The 24,203-nt window shown below is 43.2% G+C and overlaps 1 protein-coding gene across 3 annotated transcripts in view; it reads right to left on the reverse strand.

Moving 5' to 3' along the window:
* Positions 1-24,203, reverse strand: part of ITGB5 (integrin subunit beta 5) — a 108,557-nt gene that overhangs the window by 76,305 nt on the left and 8,049 nt on the right. The window contains exons 2-3 of one of the 3 annotated variants that reach the window (XM_053267775.1): positions 16,359-16,444; positions 4,713-4,917 (exon numbers count right to left, since the gene is read on the reverse strand). In XM_053267775.1, the coding sequence (XP_053123750.1) occupies positions 4,713-4,917; positions 16,359-16,444 (291 nt within the window). Of the gene's footprint in view, positions 1-4,712; positions 4,918-15,973; positions 15,992-16,358; positions 16,445-24,203 lie in introns of those variants that run through there. The other 2 variants (XM_053267785.1, XM_053267793.1) reach the window with 2 other exon arrangements.

Raw genomic sequence — 24,203 nt, forward strand, 5'->3', positions numbered from 1 at the left:
ACAACACTGTCTTATGATTCTAGCATTAACATGGAGTCAAAGTATTCAGAACCACCAGTTTCAAGGTCAAATGGTTTGCACAGAAAGAGTGAGGTTCAGCCTTTTTGTAATTTGAACAATACTGTAGTCTCCTTTTGTTGTTGGAAGGCAAGATAAACATTTTTAAAATATAAATAAAATAAATCTAGAAAGTATCTCTAATGACTGGTTTTAAGAGGCCTTGCTTGGGAGCAACATACTGCAGTACCGCATGAAATAACTTTTCCAACCCCAAGGATCAGGCTTTCTTCCACAGCTGGCTGCATTAGAGCCAACCATTCCAATGTAGGTCCAAGCAAGAGTTCCAACTCAACTTTCAGAGTAATGCTGAATTGCCTTCATTATATCAACAGCCATCAGCCCTTGGGCTGTTCTCATGAGCAGTCAAGCCTGGGCATGGCTGCCTGTAAGAACTGAGAGGACCCACATGGATCCCGGCAGTGCCACTAAACCCAGCACTGAAGCCTGGCTCTTAGTCAAGGCCCACTGCCAGGATCGTGTGTCTTCTTGCAGCTCACTACTGACACAGTGTCTACTTGCAGCTCGTGCTGACACAGAGACTGGAGTCTAGAGCTGGCACCTAGACTCGGCGTGTGGTGCACTGTGGGATACCCAGAGGCCCAGCCTCAGAGTGATCCATCCGGCTCCATGCTGAACTGAGCAGTGCCGGTCATGTGGGAGCATGCTCCATGCTCCCATCAAGCACAGGACGATTGTCTGGGGGAGAAGGCAAGGTTTGTGAAGGTTTCCCCCCACCCCTCCCGTCTGGTAGGTCATGTGAATGGCCCCCTTATATTATATATGGGTTGGTTCAAATGAGATTTCCTCTGTTCATGTGATTAAAAGGGGGAAGTGCTGAGAGCCCATTGTGGCTTCTTCCACAGACATCCCGAGACATAGGAACATAGGAAGCTGCCATATACAGAGTCAGACCATAGGTCCATCTAGCTCAGTATTGTCTACACAGACTGGCAGCGTCTTCTCCAAGGTTGCAGGCAGGAATCTCTCTCAGCCCTATCTTGGAGATGCCAGGGAGGGAACTTGGAACCTTCTGCTCTTGCCAGAGCGGCTCCATCCCCTGAGGGGATTATTATTATTATTATTACATTTATATCCCGCTCTTCCTCCAAGGAGCCCAAAGCGGTGTACTACATACTTGAGTTTCTCTTTCACAACAAACCTGTTAAGTAGGTTAGGCTGAGAGATGTGTGAGTGGCCCAGAGTCACCCAGCTAGTTTCATGGCTGAATGGGGATTTGAACTTGGGTCTCCACGGTCCTAGTCCAGCACTCTAACTACTACACCACGCTGGCTCTTACAGTGCTCACACTTCTAGTCTCCCATTCATATGCAAGCAGGGCAGACCCTGCTTGGCTAAGGGGACAAGTCATGCTGGCTACCACAAGACCAGCTCTCCTCTCCAAAGACCCTTCAGCTCATCCCTTTGGAAACTGTCTGTCCAAATGGCAGCTCTCACATGTAGGGATGTGATGTGTCAAGATATCCATGAAAGAAGTCAGAGTTGGCGTGCTTTTGGTGCATCCCTCCATCTTCTCTGGCATGGGTCAGGGAAGCATTGTCCAAATTGGTCCTATGTGGCCACAGTACTCCTAGCGGTGATTGGCAACAAATCAATAGGATGAGGAGAGAACATAATTACCGTTAGTACAGGACGAGTTCAGAGGCTGGTGAAAGATGAAGAGAAAATGGAGAAAGGGAATGAGAAAAATGAGCAGAAAACCCCCCAGAGAATCAAGGTCACTAAAGCAGTTTAAGAGAAGAGGATTGAGAGGGCAAGGAAGGTTGAGATTGGCTTAGCCGTGGACCATCTTTATGGCAATATTTACATATTTATGCTCTTTGGAATAAAAGAGCCTTTAAAAGCCAATGAAAACTAAGGCAATGTAGAATTTATACATACAAAGAACAACAATGGCTGACATCCAGACTAGCCTTTCACAGACACATCAGGTTTTCCCACTGCACCAAATGAGGGAGGAAGGGTGATTTCCAACCCCTCTTCCTTTTGCATCTGCTCTTGCCTCCCAAAAAACAATGTCCCTAAAACTGCTGGCCAGTGTTCCCTCTAACAGGGATCCCCAGTTGTTGACTAAAACTCCCAGAATCCCCGGCTGCAATTGCTCTTTTGGCTGAATGGCCATAATTCCCAAATAGTTGCTTGGGAATTATGGGAGTTTTATGAGAGTCAACATCTGGTAATCCCTGTTAGAGGGAACACTGCTGCTGCCCTATCCCACAGAATCCAGCATGCACATTTAATTGTCAAAAATCACCCCTCCTGCCTTGCACAACAGAATAACCTGATGTATATGGTTTTAAAGTTAACATGCTTTCATTATGCATTGAATTAGATTTTTTTTTCCTATGTAAGAATTTCACCTGCAGCCTAAAGATTCACTGGCTGACATTCTTCCCACTAACAGTGCAGAGGTGTTGCATGCAAAGCACCTCTGCAGCATTTAGTAATCCAGAATATTGCCACAGGGCCAGGAGGGAGATTTTTGGCAGTCTCTCTTTCTCCCAGAAGTGCTATAACATTCCTAAATATGGCCCTAAGGGTGAAACAGCCTTTCCCTTTTAACGCTCACAGAAAGGGAGGAATGGAAGTAGGAATCATGATTTCCATCTCGTTTGCCTGGACTGTACTACAAAACAAAAATTCCAAGCACACACACAAAAGATTTAATGAATCTGTCTTTTGTATCTGCCTTTAACTTCACTACAAAGGGCCTTTTTCTCACAAAATGTCAAAGGCTAAATATTTTTATACAAGTGTTGAAACTGCACTAACGCCTCCTTTCTGCAAACTATTTCTACAATTAAATCTTTCTTTTAATAAATATTCTCCACCTCAACGGCAAGCTAATAATATGAGGAACTCTAGCTGCTAGATCAGAAGTTCAAGTCTCACTACATCAGAATGATCTTGTTGTTCAGAGGGAAGGTGGGGCACTCACCAGCACATGCCAGAAAGGAATGCAGTTGGGAAAACTCCAACACTTCTGGAGATGTGTATCTGTTGAGTTGCTGTAGTGGCTGGTGGGCACTGGAGCAGGGGAGAACCTGGCCACCAAGGCAGAAGCCTAGCCACCCACCAACCCAGCCACCCCACTTTCCTCCATGCCAGCCCAAGCCTGCCAGCAATGAGGAAAACAGAAAGAGATAAAAAGCAGAGGCAAATGTAGAAAACATTTTTTTTTTTTTAGGGGCAGGGTGGGGGAGAGAAGGCAGAAAGCAAAAATCCTTGCAAATTCTTAAAGAAGGGAGAAAAGAAGAGCAAAAGGCAGAACGAGGGACAGAAGGGGAAAAGCTGGGATTGCATCTTCCCTCCTACCAAACAAACAAGCTAATAAAGGATCAGACTTACCAGCAGGCAGAGAAACCTTCAAAGCAGGAAGCTTCTTCCCGCTCCTCCTCCCCTGCCTGTAATTTCTTGTTTTGGTCTTACTGGCTGGCTGCTCCAGCCAATCTGATTCCTAGGGGGCTCCTCCTGGCACTGCCCCCAGGAAAAAGAGGAAAATGTATTAAAAATATATTCTCTGAAGCAATCAGGAAGCACATTTTTAATCCATTATTTTAGTTCTTCCTGTGGGCAGTGCATGGAGGAGGTGCCTAGGAATCAGACTGGTTGGAGCAGCTTGTGCAGTAGCTGTTCCAGCCAGTAAGACCAAAACAAGAAGTTACAGGCAGGGGAGGAGGAGCTGGAAGAAACTCCCTGCTCTGAAGGTTTCCCTGGCTGCTGGTAAATCTGATCCTTTATTAGCTTGTTTGTTCTTGTTGTGCCGGGCCGGGGTGTGGGGGTGGGCACTGCCCCTCCTGCCCTTACTGACCAGCCACCACTGTTGAGTTGTAGAATTCATTTGGATTTTGATTCTCACATGTCCAAGAAGAATGGAAATATCATTCCATAACAGTCTGCAATAGTATTTCTTCCCTATTTCAGTATCGCCTATTGGGTTCACCTTGGATAATGTTCTTCTCTGATCTCCAGTCAATCCTCCAGAAACTATGTAAAACAACCCAGACAAAGGAAAACTTCTAGGGGAAACTTTATCTCTGTTAAAGTTCATTGCTGAAAGGCATCATATCATTCTGCGTGGGAGGAAGCAATGGTAAACCCCTCCTGTATCCTACCAAAGAAAACCACAGGGCTCTGTGGGCGCCAGGAGTCGAAATCGACTTGACAGCAAACTTTACTTTAAAGTTCATAAGACAAATTTGGATAGGCAGACACCAGTGTTGGCTCATATCTTTACTCATATCCATATTGGCTTTCTAATGGTCAGGAAGTTAGTTTATTAATTTATTCCAATCTATAAGAAAGGTATAAGGGGGATACCAATAATTACAATTAATCATAACAATAATGTGGCTTGCCCTGCAGACCAGGATTATAAAACAGCTGGTGTACAATCCTCGCTTGCAGTTTGCTGGTTCAGATGTAACAGCTTACTATGGTTTGCTGCAAACCAGGAAGTAACTATATGGAACATGCAAGGAAATGGGGGTGGAGTGGGTCAGTGGGAGCAAACAGCCACAGATACTCACATCCATAGTGCAAATCCATGGTCCAGTGTTGCATGTGGACCATGGATTGTCCATGTTGCTTGGAAAATATCCATACCAAATTACAGACATTCACTGTTAACTTACCAGGCCGCAGATTGAGCGAGATCTTTTGAGGCATTATCTGAGTAACATCCAAATTAGTTGCACTAGAGCCTTTACTACTCAAAGAAATGTTCTTCACTGTCTGGATACTGCTTTTTGTACTTTCAAAGTGTCCCGCACAACCATTGGCAATGAGATTTTCCATGAAGTCACACCTCGAAGTGATGGATTTTTTGCTGCCAAATTCCTGTGAGGAAACAGGAGTTAAAGAATAAGAAAAAAAGACAATCAGTTTGCCAATCAGAGCTATTATGATTCGGCACAGAATTAGCTGGCAAGCCATCACTTATTTATTTATTGATTTGATTTGATTTGATTTCTGTACCGCCCTTCCAAAAATTGCTCAGAGGAGTTTACACAGAGAATGAATGAATGAATGAATAAATGAGGTGGATCCCTGTCCTCAAAGGGCTCACAATCTAAAATCATTTGTATCCTGCTCATCCCACAAAGAGCCCAGAACAGTAAACATGGGATAATTCAATTTTTCCTTGCAATTACCCTGTGAGGTAGATCAGACTGAGAGACAGTGACTGGTTCAAGGGTCAGCCAGTGAGCTTCAGAACCACGAGGGAATTTTGAAACAAATCACCCTGGTTCAAGACTGATAGCAATAGCACTTACATTTATATACCACTCTATAGCTGGAAGCTCTCTAAGCGGTTTACAATGATTTAGCATATTAACTTACGAGTTCACAACAGTCTTATCTTTCCATCCGCCCTCCACATATATACTGAACATATGGAATTGGAGCACGGTTGTGCCTGCTGACCACACTCAGCTGTACTTGAGAGACAGTCAAGATGCAAGGTTTTTTAAAGTGTGCAGGTGTGCGCACATGTACGAATCACACACATGCATACAAAATTACCATACCTGACATCTCCAGTCTGAAACATGAGCGTCTGCACACCAATGTAGATATTACTGACCTAGATGGATCAATGATCTATGCAATATAAGGCAGTTTTATTTGTCAAGGGAATAGGATAGGGATTCGGGTCTGGAAACCACGAAAGCCAAGGAGAGTAATAGTTGAAGCTTATTATACAGACCATCAAATAAGCAGGATGCTGTATCAAGTTGAGAAAGCCTCGATCTAGACTGCTACCACCAAAGCAAGAGAGCTGGTCACAGACATGTTGAATGCAACTCTACATCTTAAAACATTCTTCTTTGTGATGGGTTGCCCAAACATGTTATTCCCTACTGAACAGGATAGGGAGGGAATCAAATTAGAATTAGGAAGAATAATCTCAGTTTAAAGGGATCTCAGGCAGTAGGGCCGAGTCCGACAATGGTCATTGGATAGCAACCAGCCAATCAGGGTAGACAATACTGGGCTAGTAGTATAAGGGTGCTTTATATGTGCACTGCAGATGAAAGGCAAATTCATTAACCTCATAGCCTCTCCTTAATAAACTCCTACCAGCCTCCTTGCTTTGCCTTGTTTAATAATCACAGTAAACTATACATATTGTGATTTTCTTACGTGTTCAGTGCTCTTTGCAGACAATGGAAGAAGTCTCAGTGCAGTGTACATGCTTCAGAGGAGGGGGGAAATTCTGAGTGGCAGAGAGCAGAGGGAAGATCAGGAAGATCAGAGGGGAGATCAGCAAAAATTGTCTTCCTCCCACCTTGCCCATGAGCAAGTGCCTGCACTGCTTTACGCTGGAATGCTGCACACTTGCTTCCTTTGAAGCACATGTGCAGTGTTAGCAAGGATGTTGGCCAGTCTCTTGGTAATCTTTAAAACAATCCTGTAAAGTAAGTCAGCATTATTAATTCACATTTTTAAAGGGGGGAGGGGCTGAAAGATAAAGGCTTACCTAAGGCTACCCAGAGAGCCAAGATTTCAGCTCATAGCTCATACTTTTAGTCACTGTACAATACAGGCAATACACCAGGTTTGTTTTTTTAAACTGGCCTTCAAGAAAAAGCTGCTTTTTACTGTTCTGAACATTAAAAAAAAATATTAGAGTTCATTTAAATAGTCTTCCTATTTAAAAGCTTTAACATGAATCCAGATTCCTGTCAAGATGTCAACAGAGCTCTGGCTAGAAGTCATATTTGGAATGTGAAAAGTATATCTGATCTGTTCCAAATAGCGATAGTCTAGTACAGCATTAAAACTAAAGTATCTGAACAATGTTTCTGTTCTTGCACACAAGAGTATTTAGGCCTAAACACTGAATCAGTTTTATGAGAAGGAGGGAAAGATAAACATCCCCACATCAAATTCCAAACACAAAAGGTATGACAAAGAAAATAATGCAAAATGAAACTATTGCTTATGAGTTATCTGTCCTGTACTTGTTATTGCTTCCTTTTCCTACTCCATACACTTCCCACAGTAAAGAGAGAGACAGAGAGACAGAGGCGGGGGGGCTATTCACACGTGCACCAGAAACCGGGCTAAGGAACCCCAGCCCAGTTTCTGCTGCATGTGAGAACCACCGGGAGCCATGAGGCTTGTGCCCTCTTAAGTAACCCGCCTCTTAATCGAGGTTTTGGGCACAAGTGCAGAGGCTTCACAATCATGTGTCTGCCATGGCTGCTTGTAGCCGCAGCAGACAGACTGGGGTGGGTGGGATTCGCACAGTGCCTCGTCCCCCATGGGGCACTGTGCGGAGGCACTTCCCTGCACCTGACCCCCGGAGCGCCCAAGTGAGTTGGGGGCGACCCGCAGGGAAGCTGCCGCTCATCTGGGCAGCTGATCCGCCTGCCCAGCGACAGGTGAGTGCTCATCTGGGGAGGGTCGGGCAAACCCACTCTCCCTGCAGACCACCTAGAAGTTCTTCTCACTGATTGTAAGAGCTTCTGCATGTGCATGTGTGCGTATTGGTGGGTGTTTTAAGGAAGTTTCTTCAATGCAACTTTCTGTGAGCAAATACATTAGATAAGCCTGTGTGATAAAAACAGAAGTATATTTGCACAATATAGAATTGTGCAATTCTTGGCAGAGATTTCTAGAAGTTGTGCATGTAGGAAATGCCAAGAGGATGTCAGATATCAAGGTCGTATTCAGACATCGCATGAAACCAGAATTACAGATGGCCAGGGTTTGTGTAACTGCGTGAAACTGCAGTTTGGACCCTAACTCAAACTGAGGGTTCAGTTATCAAACTCCATTTTGAACACTTGGTTTGAAGTAAGGTTCGCTGCTTGGGCATCTGGTATGTGGCTACCTCCATTATGTCTGAATGCAGAACTAGAGGCAGGCTGCCCTGGAATCAGTTGAGGGAAGGAAGCTCCTCCCTCTCCCCATCCTGATTGGCTGCCACAGCTCTCCATCAATCAAAGGAGGAAACCCACCAGCCAGCTCACCCATTTGTTTTTTTTTTACCAACTAAAGAGTACCTGAGAAGAGAGTTTTAAAAATGTTCCTCCAACTCAGTTTTGACACCATTATGTCTGAATGCAGAACTAGCGGCAGGCTGCCCTGTGTTTTTGTTTTGTTTTTTAAATCCACACTGTCTACTATGATCATGCACAGTATTTGTGTGTGCATGCACACGCTGAGATAAAGGTTTTTTGTTTTTTTGTTTTGTTTTTTAAGATTAGAGGTGTTTTTTTTTAAGGGAGTGAAAAATACAGATCATCTCAGTGATTTCTCTCCTACATCTCTAATACTCCACACATGGTTTTGACATCAATTACAATACAAACATTACTGCCAAACCTTTGAATTTAGATGATACTCTGCAGATCGCAATAAAGTACAGTGGTCCCTCGACTTACAAACTACTCGACATAAGTATTTTTCGAGTTACAAACGGCAGTTTTAGATCCGGTTTTAGATGCGGTTTTTTCGACTTACAAATTTTTAGATGGGGTTTCCTCGACTTACAAATTTTACATGCGGTTTCCTTGACTTGCCTGCCTGTTTACTGCCTGTTTATTCTTGAAAAGAAATGTTCCTGTGCAGTTTGCAAGCCTTATTGGGGGTCTGGGTCTTTTTTCTAGGCTCCGGAATGCATTAATCCGTTCCCAATGCATTCCTATGGGAAACCGCTTTTCGACTTACGAATTTTTCGACTTACAAATGTGCATTCGGAACGGATTAATTTCGTAAGTAGAGGGACCACTGTATGAGCAATTATTTTTAAAAAATGACAGACACTAGAAACAGAAAAGACACACTCCTGGAACAAAACAGACTAGAGCAGGGGTTCCTAACCCCTGGTCCTCTGGATGTTGCTGAACTATAACTCAATTTGTTGTGGCTGGGGATGATGGGAGTTGTAGTTCATCAACATCTGGAGGACCATGGCTTGGGAACCCCTGCTCTAGAGTTTTGCAAGCGGAAAAAAGAAAAAGAGGCCTTGCAGCTGCTTGGCCAGCACACTGGTTAGCCAGCAGGTACCACATTACTGTATAAGCTAGGCCTGCACAGCTTATGTCACACACACCACTTGGCTTTCCTTCCAATTGCCTCACCCTACCAAGACATCATCTATCCATCATTTCATTACTATTGAAGAAGCATGTTGAACAGGGGAAAACCAACAGGCAAATGTAAACACCCCATAATAGAGCCTACCATGAGATACGTAGGGAGGGCTGCAAAAACATAATGCTTCTAAAAGAAGGGGAAACACTCACACCATTTCCTTACCAGGGACTGATGTATAACTGACAGCTATCATTTCCTACTTGAAAACATACTGAGGTCATTCACACAACTGGGCGGTGGGGCCGCAGGTGGTGAGGAAGGCCTGGCTTCACGTACCTCCTACCCACCCACCCCCGATGATTGGCAAAATGTTGGTAGGAGCGCTGTCCATGGTCCCCCACTATCCATCGACAGAGAGACGGGATGACGTGTCCCGGCCTCCAGGTATCCCACAATGAACTGCACGCTAAGCACAGTGCATTTGGGGATTACCCCAGGAGACAGAGCTCTAGGCACCCACCTCTGTGTGCAGCCAGGCTGGAAGTAGCCCGAGCTCACACATGAGCAGGAAGCCCAGATTAAGGGAGCACTTTGGCTAAAAGCTGAGCTAGGTGGTGCTACCCCACCAGGATCGGGCACGATCCCAGCGACTTCTCACGCACAGTCTAACACAGGCTGGGCTTCCCTAGCCTGGTTTAGGCTGCACATGAGAACAGCCTCACTGAATCCATGTGCAGTCAACATTAAACGGCATGCATAGAGTAGGGATGTGCGCGAACCGTGGTTTGAAATTTTGGGAAATTCAATGGGAACTTTCAGAAAGAGGAGAGCAGGTCCTTGGCTGCTCTCCGCCACCCCATTCAGCTTCCTGCTGGGGCAGCGCGCATCCCAATTCTCCCCCCCCCCGCCATGTAGCATCAGCACGCACATGGCATCCGCAGCTGGAGCCACCACTTAAATTGACCCATAGTGCCCCCAATAAAGCGTTGCTCTGGACACTGCGGGAGAATTAAAATGGTGTGCTGTCAGGAAGGATGGAAATACATTTAAAGGGTCCATAAAACAGGTATTATAGTGATGTACTTCCCCAGGGTTCTTCACCTCCAGTATTTGTCCAAGTGTGCCATGCTACCAGCCATGTACTTGGACCAGGATGGCCTGGTTGTGACACAGAGTGAGCCAAATACTCCGGCCTGCTTCTCCCATGCTGCACTATTGCCAGGTCCCCAACTCAGTAAATTGGAAACAAAACCACACCAAGGCTAAGGAACTGTCCAAAGTGGTACATACTTTGGACTTGACTGGCAGCATACTTGCCAGAAACATTCATTGCTATTGACATAATTTCTTGATAACCAACAAAGGTCCACAGGTCAGATCTGGTGTGTGGGGCTTCTCCCCATGGCCTCAATCACCATGACCTGCACTTGGCAAATCCTGCAGACTTGTAATGGTGGAGGGAACTAATAACTCTACTTAGAGAGCAAAATCTATGCATCACCATGCTGATGTCATGGCTGAGCTCCATTAAAAGCTGATGGCTTTCCAGAAGCTAGTAAAGAATAGAACTCCAAATGAACGTCTACTAATAAAGCAGAAAATCTATTGAGTACATTTGAGGTTTTTTAAACTGGGGATATAATAGAGTATATTATGTGACCAATTTATTACTATATACAAGTCAATGAATTTCTGAGTAAAACCACACTGAGGTTTAACTCTTAATATGAGATTGAAGTTCACTGTGTCAAGGAACTCACACAAATCAAAGCTGTAAGAAAAAGCCAATATACCAGCAATGAAATACGCATTGCACTGCTCCAAAGACAAGCTTCAAAATAACCTCTTTAATGAGGAAAAGATATTAAAATAACTTACAGATTTTTGCACAAAACATGTACGCTAAAACAAAACCGAACAAACGTTTTGGTGTAATACACCATCCTCAGTGCCCCATTTAGCATGTGAGCTGAAGACACTTAAATACAGAAGCTGAGAACCAAAAGCAACAAACAGATGATAGATAACACGTGAGGGAAGAGAGAGCAGACCTTTTGCAGAGAAGATACTGGAGCCATTCACGCAACCTACTGGGGGGTAAGCTCTGCAAATTTTGCCTTCCCTCCAGACGATCGTTCTTTGGTTGGTGGGAATGTGAAGCACACTCCCACATGATCAGCCCTTCTCCGTGTGGCTGAACACAGTGCACTGGGGGATTCCCCCAGGGGACGGGCACTCTAGGCACCCATCTCTGTGTCTGTGCGAGCTGCATGATCCCTGGCAACCAGGTTAAGAGTGCATTTGTGCCCTTAATCTCAGCTAAGAGATGGGCTTTGCCACAGGGTTTGGCGCCGAGGCACCACCGGTATCTGCCTAGATCGCAGCAGTTCTCATGGACAGCCAAACCCAAGCTTGGCTGCTTGTGAAAACAGCCTCATTAACTCTTTCACTGACCAATGTATCTCATGGCTTATTTCATCTCATCCTTAACATTATTATTAGGTTTCAGTGGTTCTATCAACAGCCAATATTGATACTTTTGCTTTGGTCACTTTTCCAAAAGTGTAATGTACTGTGCTACCAAAAGTGGCTTATTCCTTCCAACTGATTTATCGGGGGGGGGGGGTAGTCCTTGAGGACTAACACTTGTAAGATTCACTTGAGATCATTTTTATATTGAATAGGCACGCAGATAGGTTAACCATGTTGTATTAGATAAATGCTTGACATTAGTCTGATTGCTGATATAGTTCGGTTCTTGATCTTAACATGAACCTTTGGGCAAATGCCAAGTTCCCCTATTCCAACACATTTTCCATGCTAGAGAAAATCGGCCTGTTGGCTTGGGCACGCTTCCTCATTTTTCGATAATTCATATCGAGAACGCTCCCTCCCAAATGTTCCATCTGAGGAGGGGGAGAAGGTCACTCGACCTGCACCTGCACCTGGTTCCTCTTTCATATCTCTCCTGGTCATACAGCACACCTGGTTCCTCTTTCCGATCTCCCCGACCAATGATGTTTAAATGTCAAAAGTTACAGGTTGAGCAAGGGGTCATAAATGGTCAGGACCCCGTCTTGACCAATCATCGTTGGTGCGTGGGCAGAGAAGTTGGGGTATTTAGAACCCTGATCTAGAGCAGGGACAGGTCAACATACAGACCAATGGCTGCCAAGGCCGAAGAATTAGAGGAGGATTGCCCAACTTGACATACCGATACTCCGAAAAGGGGAACATCAGTCTCTCTTGATAAGCTCAGGAGATAAACCACAAAGGGTGAGTGAAAACTCTGATGATCTATAGGGTGTCAGTTAGATATTGTCTTGGTTGCTTTGTGTGAGAGAAATAACTCTGCTGCATGCTGTATGCTGCAATTCACCTGAATAAAATAAATCTGCTTTGATTGAATATATACCTTTCCTCTTCTCCTCGTGTCTTCTTGGGTCTTGGGATTCTTGACAGCCAGTACCATCAAAAGAACCCATTGGTAACGTGAGGATTTTTGGAGCCCCCATTTATTCCTGGTTGCAGGAGTTTTGGTGTGACAAAAATCTCTTACACACTGCTGTAAACTATACTCTGACTGTTTAGTATTTTCTCTTTTTAGCCCACCATTCTCTGAACGCTAACTCACTGTAAGTCATTTTCTCAATTTTAACCATTTATCTTGCAACTTCTTGTCCTGTTCACACCTCAGCCTCAAGGCACAAATACCACAGGCATGCTATTTCCATACCGCAACTTGTTTTTCCTGAAAACAGAGGTAAGTGAACCTAAGGAGAGCTCTGCTAGATCAGATCAAAGAACCTTATAGTTCAGCATCCTGCCTCCCAAAGTAGCCCATCAGATATCTCTGAGAAGTAGAAGATAAAGATATATCTGTAGTAGAAGATAAAGACAAACAGGAGATAAAGATATATCTTTCCACCACTGATGCTCACCTGGTATTCAAAAGTATACCTGGAGACTTTGAACCTGGAGACAGCACATAAAACCTAGAGGTAGCACACAGTAACCATGAGTAGTAGACACTGATAGATACAGATGGCATCTCTTAGAAGAAAATGCCTTCAGAAATATTCTGTCCAAGGCTCTCAGCAGAAGATACTTCCATCAAGATACCCGGCTTGTTCGCATGATCATTAACTGGGTAAGACATGTGTCCTACCCAGTTTCGGGAGCTGTGCACACTCCCATTTTCTCATTGTGTGAGAGTAAAAACACAGGGTAGGAGGTGCCAGCAGAGATCACCTGCTAAGTGGCAGCTGGATATGAGGGCTCCATCCTACCCAGCTGCTGAATGAGGTAGGAAGAAAAGCTTGTCCTACCCTATTTCTGATCGTGTGAACTGCCTTGTTGTTTAGTGGTTCCTTTGCCTTCATGAACTCATCATACTAGGATAAACATAGCGTATTCCATAAGCCCATAACTCACTGTTTAAACTGATTCAGGAGAACTCAGCTTCATTTAGGTGTGGCTTTTTCCACTTTGATTTAAACCTGCAGCTGTTCTATTTGGGCAAAACTAAAACTGCCAGATCGAATCAGACTATCATAGGAGTTCAGAGGTTCAGGACTTGGAGGTCCAGCAGGAGGTCCAGGCCATATTACACCAAACTCAAGGTCAAGGTTAGTCAGATAAGTGTTCTTGGGTAGTAATGGCCAAGTTCCTTTTGTTTTGCAACCCCCCAAAAAGTTAGTCTCTGAAAAACAGACTCAAGGGCACAGTGCTCTATGCAGATGGACAGACCTTACAACTAAAGTTTGATAAATCCTCAGGAGGGAGGCGTAGAGTCTGGAAGTTACATTTTTGAATAGTTAGAATTCAGGAGGAAATACCCACCTCAATTTGAGACTAGTATTGTGGTTCTCTCACTTCCAAACATACAATTTAGGATATGGTATAGCAACATAAAAAGGATGGGCTGAAATTTGATTAAATGAGCAGATTTTCCACAAAAAAATCTGCAACTTGGTGGTGGTGGGGGGGGGATGAAACTGCATATGGAATTCTGCTTGAAAGTTACAATATAATATTTGTGTTTTGTAATCCTGGGGGAGAAGGGTGTTGTTCTATAAACTTGGGTCCAGGGTGTGAATTTTCTCTAATTAAAATCTCAGCTCTCTGTTTCACAGGAACTCAAACTTTATATCTAAGTCCAGGTTGCAGTATTTTCATCAGAACTTGAACTTTTGTGGAACAGCCAAGGATCTTTAAACACAGTCTGTCCACAACTGACTGTATATAGCGGAAATAGAGATATCAGCTTTTTCACCACCCCATAAAAGCCTTATTGTTATTGGCAAGGGCATAATTCAATGAGGATGCTTAAATTAAGAGCTACTGTAGGCGTTGGGAGTTATCTCCTATAAATAGTCCTTTTCTCTTCTTTGCCCTCTAGTCTATTTAGAGGGGGGGAAATCTAAACCAAATAATTGGTTTGATAATGCAGCACTCTCAACTACTGCTGAAGGCTGACCTATAACTAGCGGTCACAACAGTCCATGGATAAACATTAGTGTTGGCAGAGTTATTTAGCAAACAGCACTTCTGTGCCAAGAAGAAGGGGGGAAAGCCCAACCAGCCCAACACTACTGGATACCTACAGCTTCACAAGTCATTTTTTCATTCTGATGTCACCACTACTAATATACTTGGCAGAAACATACTTTTTACAGCTGCATACAATATGTCTTTTTTTTTTTAAGTCTTTGGGGGGCACACCCTTTCTCCATGTATATATACTCTCTTTCTACAAGGACTTACGTGCACAATGAAATAAAGCAATCTATCCCCCACTCTTGCTTGGATAATATGGATAATATAAAAGATCAAGGTCATTCACACAATCAAAAACTGTATTCTACCCGAGTTCGGGAGCTGCGTGTGCTCCCAATTTTCGGTTGTGTGGAAGAAAGATTAAAGGAAAACCTTGGTAAAAGTGATTGTGTGGAAGCCAAGTAGGAAGAAAAGCTACCCAGGTTTCCCCACTACCTTGCTTCCACACAACTGAAGCACACACAGCTGCCAAACCCAGTTTTTGATTGTGTGGATGACCTCAGTGTGTTGTACAGCAAGCTGCACAGCATGTGTCATAGAGAAGGAGGCTATTCTTACAATCAGCCTAAACTAGGCTAGGAAATCCGGTCTTTGCTGATCATAAGAACTGCCAAGAGCTCTGCGGCTCCTGGCGGCAGCACCCATAAAGAGGCCACCCTCTTAAATGGGGTTAAGAGAGCTAGTGCTCTCTTAGCCCCATTTTCTTGATCATCTGCTTGCAGCAGGGACTGGGAGACTGTGGGGCTCCAGGCTGGCATCGGGGTGTGTGTGTCCCTATAATGCACCACGTACACATGTGGTGCATTATGGGAGTTTCAAGGGGGAGGCGATGCTTCCCAGCCCTCTGCGCTGTTGGGTGCAGCCGGCAATTGTCTGGGTGGGTGATCTGCCCACCCAGCAAGGACAGAGGGGGCATCTGTGGGGAGCTAAGTGCTAGCAGCCTTCCTCCCCGCTCTCCTTCGAGCCCTTTCTCACTGATCGTGAGAAAGGGCTCAAGGTCTTCCCCCAGCAGTTGCACAACATCTTGGAGCATCACAATTGTGCAACTCAGCAAACTCCTTGAGCTAGTGCAACACTAGTCTGGATGTCAGCTCGTCTTTATAATAATATTTATATTCCACTTATCAGCAAAAGAGTTCTCAAAGCGGTTTGCACAGCAAAAGTAATAAGAAAATGGTTCTCTGGATCAAAGGGTAAAAGGTAAAGTGTGCCGTCGAGTCGGTGTCAACTCCTGGCGACCACAGAGCCCTGTGGTTTTCTTTGGTAGAATATAGGAGGGGTTTACCATTGCCTCCTCCCATGCAGTATGAGATGATGCCTTTCAGCATCTTCCTGTATCGCAGCTGCCCGATATAGTAGCAGCGGGGATTCAAACCGGCAAACTTCTGCTTGATAGTCAAGCATTTCCCCGCTGTGCCACTTATCAAAGGGACTCAACATCTAAAAAGAAACACAAAGGACACACCGGTAATGATCATTACACCAGTAATGATCACTGGAAACATGTCATGCTGGTCTGAATATTTAACAGTGGCTCTCCCCGTGCTAATACAGTATAAGAGGACCACCACTTTAAAAAGTGCTTCTTTGCCCACTTAACAAGGGCTAGAGTATACATTTAAGTGCAGTTTTACATGTTAAAAAGGACCAAAGAAAAAGTGACAACTTACCTCTTTAAAACACCAAGCACACTTGGGATGAACAAGCAAGCACTCTTCACAGGAGGTAGCACTGCCCTTCGTGCAAATATTGACACCTTCAAAGAGTAACAGAAAGAAACTGAGAAAAAGGCTTGAGAAATAGCTGGGTGATTACTGCTAGTTTTATTCAAATAAAAGGGATATATTGGATCCCAAACCAATCTGGGGAGATTGATTTGCTTTTAAAAAGAGCCTGTATTTATTCACCCCAAGAGAAGGTGGATTCTTATTTTCACACTTGAGAAGAAAAAACAAAACACTGTCCTAAGAAGTTATAAAAACACTTTCTTTAGACATTTGGACAAATAACTGTTAGGAATGCAGCCACTATGGATGTAGAGTCCTGAAGTGAAGACACCCAAACAGCTCTTGAGCAACTCAATGGCATCCACATTTGTAGCAAGCTGCATTCTGGGATAAAAGGAATCTGGTCACTCAATTCACTATACACTGGCCACTTTCAGACAGCCCAGTCTCAGGAGAATCCCATTGTGCTGAAGCCCCCACTCCTTTAGACTACCAAATCCTCTACAGTGCAAAGAGTTCAGCTCAAGGAGACTGCCAAATTCATATTTGCTTCATTGCATGTCTGTGGAAAAATCACTCCCTTCCAGACTGTTTCCCACCAGAAAAACTTGTGCTAACTTTGACTGTTTTTCTGGTAGGACTCCTGTGCCTCTAAAACAGCATTATGAAAGACAGAAACTCAAAAGCTGTGCCTTTCCTGTTGGTTTCTGCTGGTTATGCAGACATTAAAACCCTATCCAACTCACATCCAATCTGTATGCTTATCCACACATTACATTCAACACACATGTAGTGGTACCCTTCTTATCTGTACCCTGCATTTGAAGGGGCCTGTACCGAGATTCACTTTTAAAATGAACACACGTACAGTCACCCACACAAAAACTGTGTTCATTTATACAGACACCTGTACACACAAACAACACAGCATCTGAACAGGGCTCAAAAGATAAAGGAGCCCTGCTTGGGGGAGGGGGTGGTGAACACCTTAAGTACTGCCTACACTGGAGAAAGAATGGAATCCTAGGCACAAATGGTAACACTTTTAGCTGTCCGTCTTGTTTGTTTGGAGTTAATATTTCAAATATCTAGGCACCAACTTTAGTTTTCTAGGCACACAGGCACCAGATGCCTGGGATTTCCTCCGCTCTGTTTGCAGTGTTGTAGAAGCATTAATGAGTTGTTAGCACATTGAAGGTGCTTTATAAATGACACTCAATAGAACATAAACAATCCACTTGTGTGCAGACTGCAACCTATGATGGGCTGGTTTGTCTCTCTTTGAAGCCTGTTTGCAGGAATTCTGGTTGTCATTCAGCTATTTAAATAAGGACAGTTCACATACATATCAATGCCAGTGGAAGAAGAGGGTTAACACAAGCAATCTTCTGTGCCACTGCAGACTGCTGAACCTGCTGAAAAGGCCCTGCCAAGAGTTGAGAGAACCTCAGCAACAACATAGGCTACATTGCAGTTAGCGGGGAGAACCTCGAAACCAGGTGGACTCCATTGGCAGAAGTCCTTCACCCCGTTTCGGGGCTCACCCCCTCCACCTCAACTACACCTTTCCAGCAGGCTCAGCACAGAAGCTGTAGCAGGTCTGAGAGCTGCTTGCGCTAACATCACTGTATATGTGAACCAATCTATCCAGAATTTCCCCTAGAATACAGAACCATACAACTTGAAAATAAACTGCCAATTTTGCTAGTCATTTATCTGTTTTAATCAGCTGTAACAGGAAGTCATAATACACCGTGTTGTAGAAACGCTTGCAGTCTGAATGGATTTTTGTTGAAGAGAAGGGCAGTGAATTCTGTTGATTTGAAATGGACCTTTTAATCGCAGAGGCCTTCCTTATTCATGTCATGTCCAAAACACACAAGCAATTTACACAACTGATTTACTTCTGACTTACTTATTTTTTAATGAATAAATAATAATGAATTATTTTTTAAAGAATAATTTCCACAGGATATCCATGTTAAGTAGGATGATTTGTTTATCCTGGAAAATGCCCAAGGCAGATTCTAAGAAAACACTCTGGCTGACATCCAAACTAGCACTGCGCCGTCACACGAGAAGGGGAAAGGGCCATTCCTTGGGGACCTGCAAGTTCCTAAGGTTCCTGTTTTTGTGATGCATACTGAGCTTCAGAGGGGAGGTTGGCAAAAACTGCCCTTTTCCCTTGTGCATGTGATGGCACAACTTTAGTCTGGAATTCAACACTGTTGCACCAATGCACTCCCAGTCTGGACATCAGTCCCTGATTTTATATATATTTGCAACCAATTTTTTTTTAATATTGCTTCATAATTAAGGAAGCAATATGTAGTCACAAGGCTATTTCTTCATGATTTCTCATCAATAACTTCATATGAACTCTGAAAACAAGGCGGCGGCAGCTGGTACACAAATCTTCAAATATTCCTTCATTAACTTGTCCATTTTTTAAAAAAAATCCAGTCATATTCTTGACCTAAGATGCAATCCTGCTTCCTCCGTGTTTGACTCCTCATAGGATAACAGCATAACCTCCCCCAGCAATGGCATGCTGCCTCCCCACCTTACTGACTGACCCGCGACCTCCCCACCTTGTTGACTGGTTTTGGTGCTGGCTTCCAGTTGGCTTGCTTCTTGGTTGGCTTGTTGTCTTGCAAACCAACTTGATCTGTATGGTGGAGGTTGCAGGCTGGTCAGGGCCTGGGGCCAGTCGGCGGGGGAGGGGAGGGGCACCGGGGTGGTGCTTGGAAAACACGGAATATTCAGATTTTGTTCCATCAAAACAACCAGCTTGACTGGTTGTTCTGATGGAAGGTTCCAAGCATTTGCATTCAGTTCCAAGTTTGGAGCACAATGTGAATCCAGTTCCATGCAGGCTAAACTGTAGTGCTTTAATGATTGGGTTATAGATCAAGCTACAAGCTCACATATATCTATTAATCATCACACTGTATTCAAGCCTTTAAACATTATTTCTGAAGCACCTAAGAACCTAGGCACAGTAGAAAGTAAAATTAAAAATCAACAGATCTTGCTCACAGGCTTCCAATCTAAAATCGGAAATGTAGAGGAGCTGCTTTACTTGTAGGCAACTGTAAGGTAATTATATCTGTAGATGAGACAAGACTAGTCAATATTATTGATATTTCTATTTTCCAGTGCACATATATATTCAGCCCAACAGATTCAGTGCACTGTCAATATCTAATTAAATTAATCTACTTGACACTAGAGTGCCACTATGCAGTCTAAGGAGAAATGACCCAAGGCTGGTTTCTAAACCCACTGTGGTATTTTTCCATACTAAGGTATCAGTTCAATGACATACAGATAGAAACAGCAATGAGTCTTGTACTATCTTAAAGTCAAACTAATTTATCGTAGCAAAAGCTTTTCTGGAATACATATTATCAGGTAAATGAAGCACTATCCTCAGTTGAAGGCATGCACACACACAAGCATATATGGATATAGAGCAAGTCCATGAAATCTGTGCTTTTTTCAATCCTTAAGAGGCTACAAGACTCTTGATTGCTCCTGCTGTAATAGCCTATAACTAGGAATGTGCCTGAACTTGTTCAGGCAGCTGCAATTGGGGTGGGGATCGGTTCCTTTAAAAAGCAGGTGAGCAAGTCCTTACCTGCTCCTCCACTGCCTCACCACTTTTCTGGGCACAGCACCCACTTTCCAAAAGGCCGCGTGTGGCTGCAGCATGTGTGGCGTCGGCATGCAGGCTGCTGGGAGCAGTGCTGTAGCCACGCACGGCCTTTTGGAAAGTGGGCGCCACTCCCAGGAAAGCAGTCGGGCAGTGCAGGAGCAGGTATGGATCTGCTTACCTGATTTTAAAAGGAACTGATCCCCGCCCCGCTGAACTAGTTCAAATGTGGGATTCCAAGCTGGTTCGGCGCTTCCCTAAAGAGGCATCAAACCAGTTTGGGCACATCCCTACCTACAATACAGCCACCTCTTTGGAAACATACAAAATCCCACCGAGCTACCTTCAATAGGTTAACAAAAGTACTGGTTAACTTCCTCCATATCTTTCCTTATTACAAGCAGTTGTAGTTACAAAGAGAAATGACTGAGAATGCAGATTGGGTGGACAATGATATTTGTGGCTGAAGTGTTCAAATTCCTCATTAGCAAGAGCTTCCCAATTTCTTATTAGAGCCAATTGCAATGCTTTTACTGTAATGCTTTCAAATATTGCTGATATTTGAAAACGCAAGACTTGGGCGTTGGCTGCTTGAATCATTTGAAGCTCTGATGATTGTGTCAAAAAATAAGATTAGCAGGTGTGTATTAGTCAACAATGAAACAAGATGCAAGGGCTGAAGACATCCATCACCATTTCTTTATACAAGTGGTGGCTGAAAAGTTCTCTCTAAATCCAAACTCAGCTGTGTATGCTAGATCTGTACATGCAGGACTTTTTTTGCTGTCCCTCATGATTTATCACCACACCTTTTTAAATAGCCCTTAAAACCTCATCTTTTTAAAACTACCTTTGCTTTGGCTTCCCATTTCCCCCTTCCTTGTGTTTCCTTCTCTCTATAATTCATTTCCTATCCATATAATATTTTGTACCTGTGGAAAGAGTTTGTCACCTTTTAATGCTGTACAGCTCATCATTTTGGAGCACCACAGAAATAATAAATACAACGCTGCAGAAGAGGACTTTGAAGAAATAATTGGTTCAAATAATTTTCTTGCTCTTCTACTTTTAAGCCTGGCAGAAAATGCCCTGACTCCTTGTCCATGTTAATGTCATTTTAACCGCATAAAATTAGCCAGTCTCTAGAAGCATTTTCATCAGCATTCTACCCCCAACTTTACATTTAAGGTGGTTAGAAAGGCTAGGGGTGTGTTTCCAGATGAAATTCTCATATTTCTAGCTTGGATTTATGGATACTAGGATGACAACAGTAAGTTAAGGTTCAGAAGGTAAACAAGATGAAGACCAAGAAAACCACTCTTTCTTTATTTCCAAGTATAAGTTGCTTTTGTTTCTGTTTATGTTGTGTGTGAGAGTGTGTGTGTGAGATATGTTAGAACCTTATTCAAATATTTGGCCCGCAGGAGGTTAAAAGTTCCAGAATTCTGAAGATCAGTTGCAACAAAATATGGGCTACAAGCCCACCAGCTGTAGCCCAGTATTCAAAATGTTCATAGAAATAATATGTAAATGATATTGCTAAGAATGCCATTAAAATCTCAAGTTTACAGCAGCATTCCAGCCTACAGTTCTCTTGATTACACCTCAGTGATAAGCAACTTGCCATCTCCATGCTTGTATTTTATTTCATGTATTGGTATATCAGCAGTGAACCCTGTTCTAGATTCACAACTACAGCAGTATCTAGAAGCTCCATGATAGGCCCTATAAAGAAAGCAAATACTAAGAACACCTATAAAGTTGTATAGCCCTTTGCCACAGGACGCTCAGTACTATAATGCATCCGTGGTTAATGTGACTTGCTAAAATGTAAACATGCACAAATGGAAATCCATGAATATGGAACTAAAGCCACTCAACTGTTATCTTGCTTTTTAAAAGCCCAATGTGGAAACATGAAAAGAGGAAGAATGTTATACGCACGCATTTTCAAAAGTGCTGCTATTTTAAAAAGCCTTTCAGAAGAAACATAAAAGCATCCCTACTGCTTCAATAGCAGTTGCCTCGAGTTAAATGCGTTATTACAGAGCTGATAACTCAACCCCAGCAGCCGGAGGAAAGATGGCTAGCCATGCCTGCCAGCCTCCAACACTTAAAGATGGATGCCATATATGACTAGGGATACCATGCAGATATTCATCTGATCACAGAACTCCAGAGTGCAGAATCAGCTACACTGGAAACATGTCCTGGGACTAGGGCTACAATCCTCTGCACATTTACTGTTAGTAAGTCCCACTGAACTTAGTAGAGCTTGTTTCTGAATTAATAGTTAAGCTCTGCTTCTGAGCCTTGAGGAGACACTGCCCACACAATGTTCAAGTACTTTAGCACAACCATAAGGACGAGCACGCCGCTTTGTGAATGAAAACTCTGATTTCTAGAATCCTGTATACACCACGAGAGAGATAGCTACAATTCAGTGCCTGCCAAGGTGATTCCAACTCAGCCACCCCCCCACACAAGATAAACCAGTAACATGATACTGACACTGAAGTTTACTCAGTGTGCTATATACAAAGCTTAGACCAATGGCCTTTAGCCACTATGACGAGAGCTGTATGTCTCTCGTCATAGTGGCTAAATATGTATATGTAGGATATACATATGTAGAATATATGTAGGATGACGAGAGCTGTAGTCCAACAATGTCTGGGAATCCGAGGAAGAGAACCCCTGAACAGTTTACAACTTCATTTTGTCTTAGAAAGAGCTAAATGAAGCTTAAAGATACTAGAAGTGCTGAAGTGTAGTATCAACTACCATCGAGCACATGTATGCTCAGAACCAGGGTGGATTTGATTTAAATCAAACTGATTTAAATCATGATTTAAATCATGATTTAAATCACTAGCAGGGTGGATAAAAATCAATGATTTTTTTAAAAAAAATCAAAAAAATCAGATTTTTTTGATTTAAATCGGATTTTTTTGATTTAAATCGGATTTTTTTATTTAAATCAGATTTTTTTGATTTTTTTAAAAAAAATCATTGATTTTTATCCACCCTGCTAGTGATTTAAATCGTGATTTAAATCATGATTTAAATCAGTTTGATTTAAATCAAATCCACCCTGCTCAGAACCAAGCAATGTTTTCCCCTAACAGGAAAAACTAAATTGTTGTTCCTTCCCACCATCAGCTCCAAATGTTTCATATAAATGCCATCCATCCGACATGCTTTTTAGGAAGAAAAACCTCAAAAAGTTACACAAATACAAGAGCTCCCTTCAACTGGTTGAAAAGATGAGAAGTACAATAATGTTTTGAATACAGCAACTCTATATTACCTGTTTTGTAACTCTGCCACGACCATTGTCCACAGCAATTTGCATGTGACAACCTTTCCATGTCACAATAATTACAGTTTTCCTGACCTTTAGCTGCATATCAATTATGAGCCACACAGCAATTGCTTCTCTGAAATATGAAGCAGCCCATATGAAGTGTGCATATAGGGAGTAGGAGTTGAGGAGGGTGGGTGGAGAAGAAAGAGAGAGAGCGTGCACACACATTTGTTTATTTATTTATTTAATTTGTAGACCGCCCCAAACTTCAGTCTCTGGGTGGTTTACAACATAGAACAGATGAAAAATAAAAACCTTAAAACAAATCAAAACTACAATCCAGTTTTAAAAAGCTTGGGTGAAAAAACAAGTCTTTAGAGACTTGTTAAAAGTTGTCAGAGATGGGGAGGCTCTTATTTCAGGAGGGAATGCATTCCAGAGTCTCAAGGCAGCAACTGAGAATGCCCATCCCTGTGTAGCCACCAGATGAGCTGGTGGCAACTGCAGATGAACCTCTCACCAGATTATCTCAATGGATGATGGGACTCCTAGTGAAGATGATGTTCTCTTAAATGCCCTGGGCCTAAGCTGTTTAGAGCTTTATAGGTTATAACCACCACCCTGTATTTTGCCCAGAAACGTATTGGGAGACAGTGTCTCTCTTTTAGTATAGGAGTAACATGGTCTCTCCAAGGTGACCCAGAGACCAACCTGGCTGCCGCATTCTGGACCAAATGCAGATTCTGGACTACGTACAAAAGCAGCTCCACATAGAGCGCATTGCAGCAATCAAGACTGGAGGTTACCAGCATATGTATCACTGTTC

The sequence above is a fragment of the Hemicordylus capensis genome, chromosome 1, assembly GCF_027244095.1.
Source record: "Hemicordylus capensis ecotype Gifberg chromosome 1, rHemCap1.1.pri, whole genome shotgun sequence".
NCBI classification, from domain to species: Eukaryota; Metazoa; Chordata; class Lepidosauria; order Squamata; family Cordylidae; genus Hemicordylus; species Hemicordylus capensis.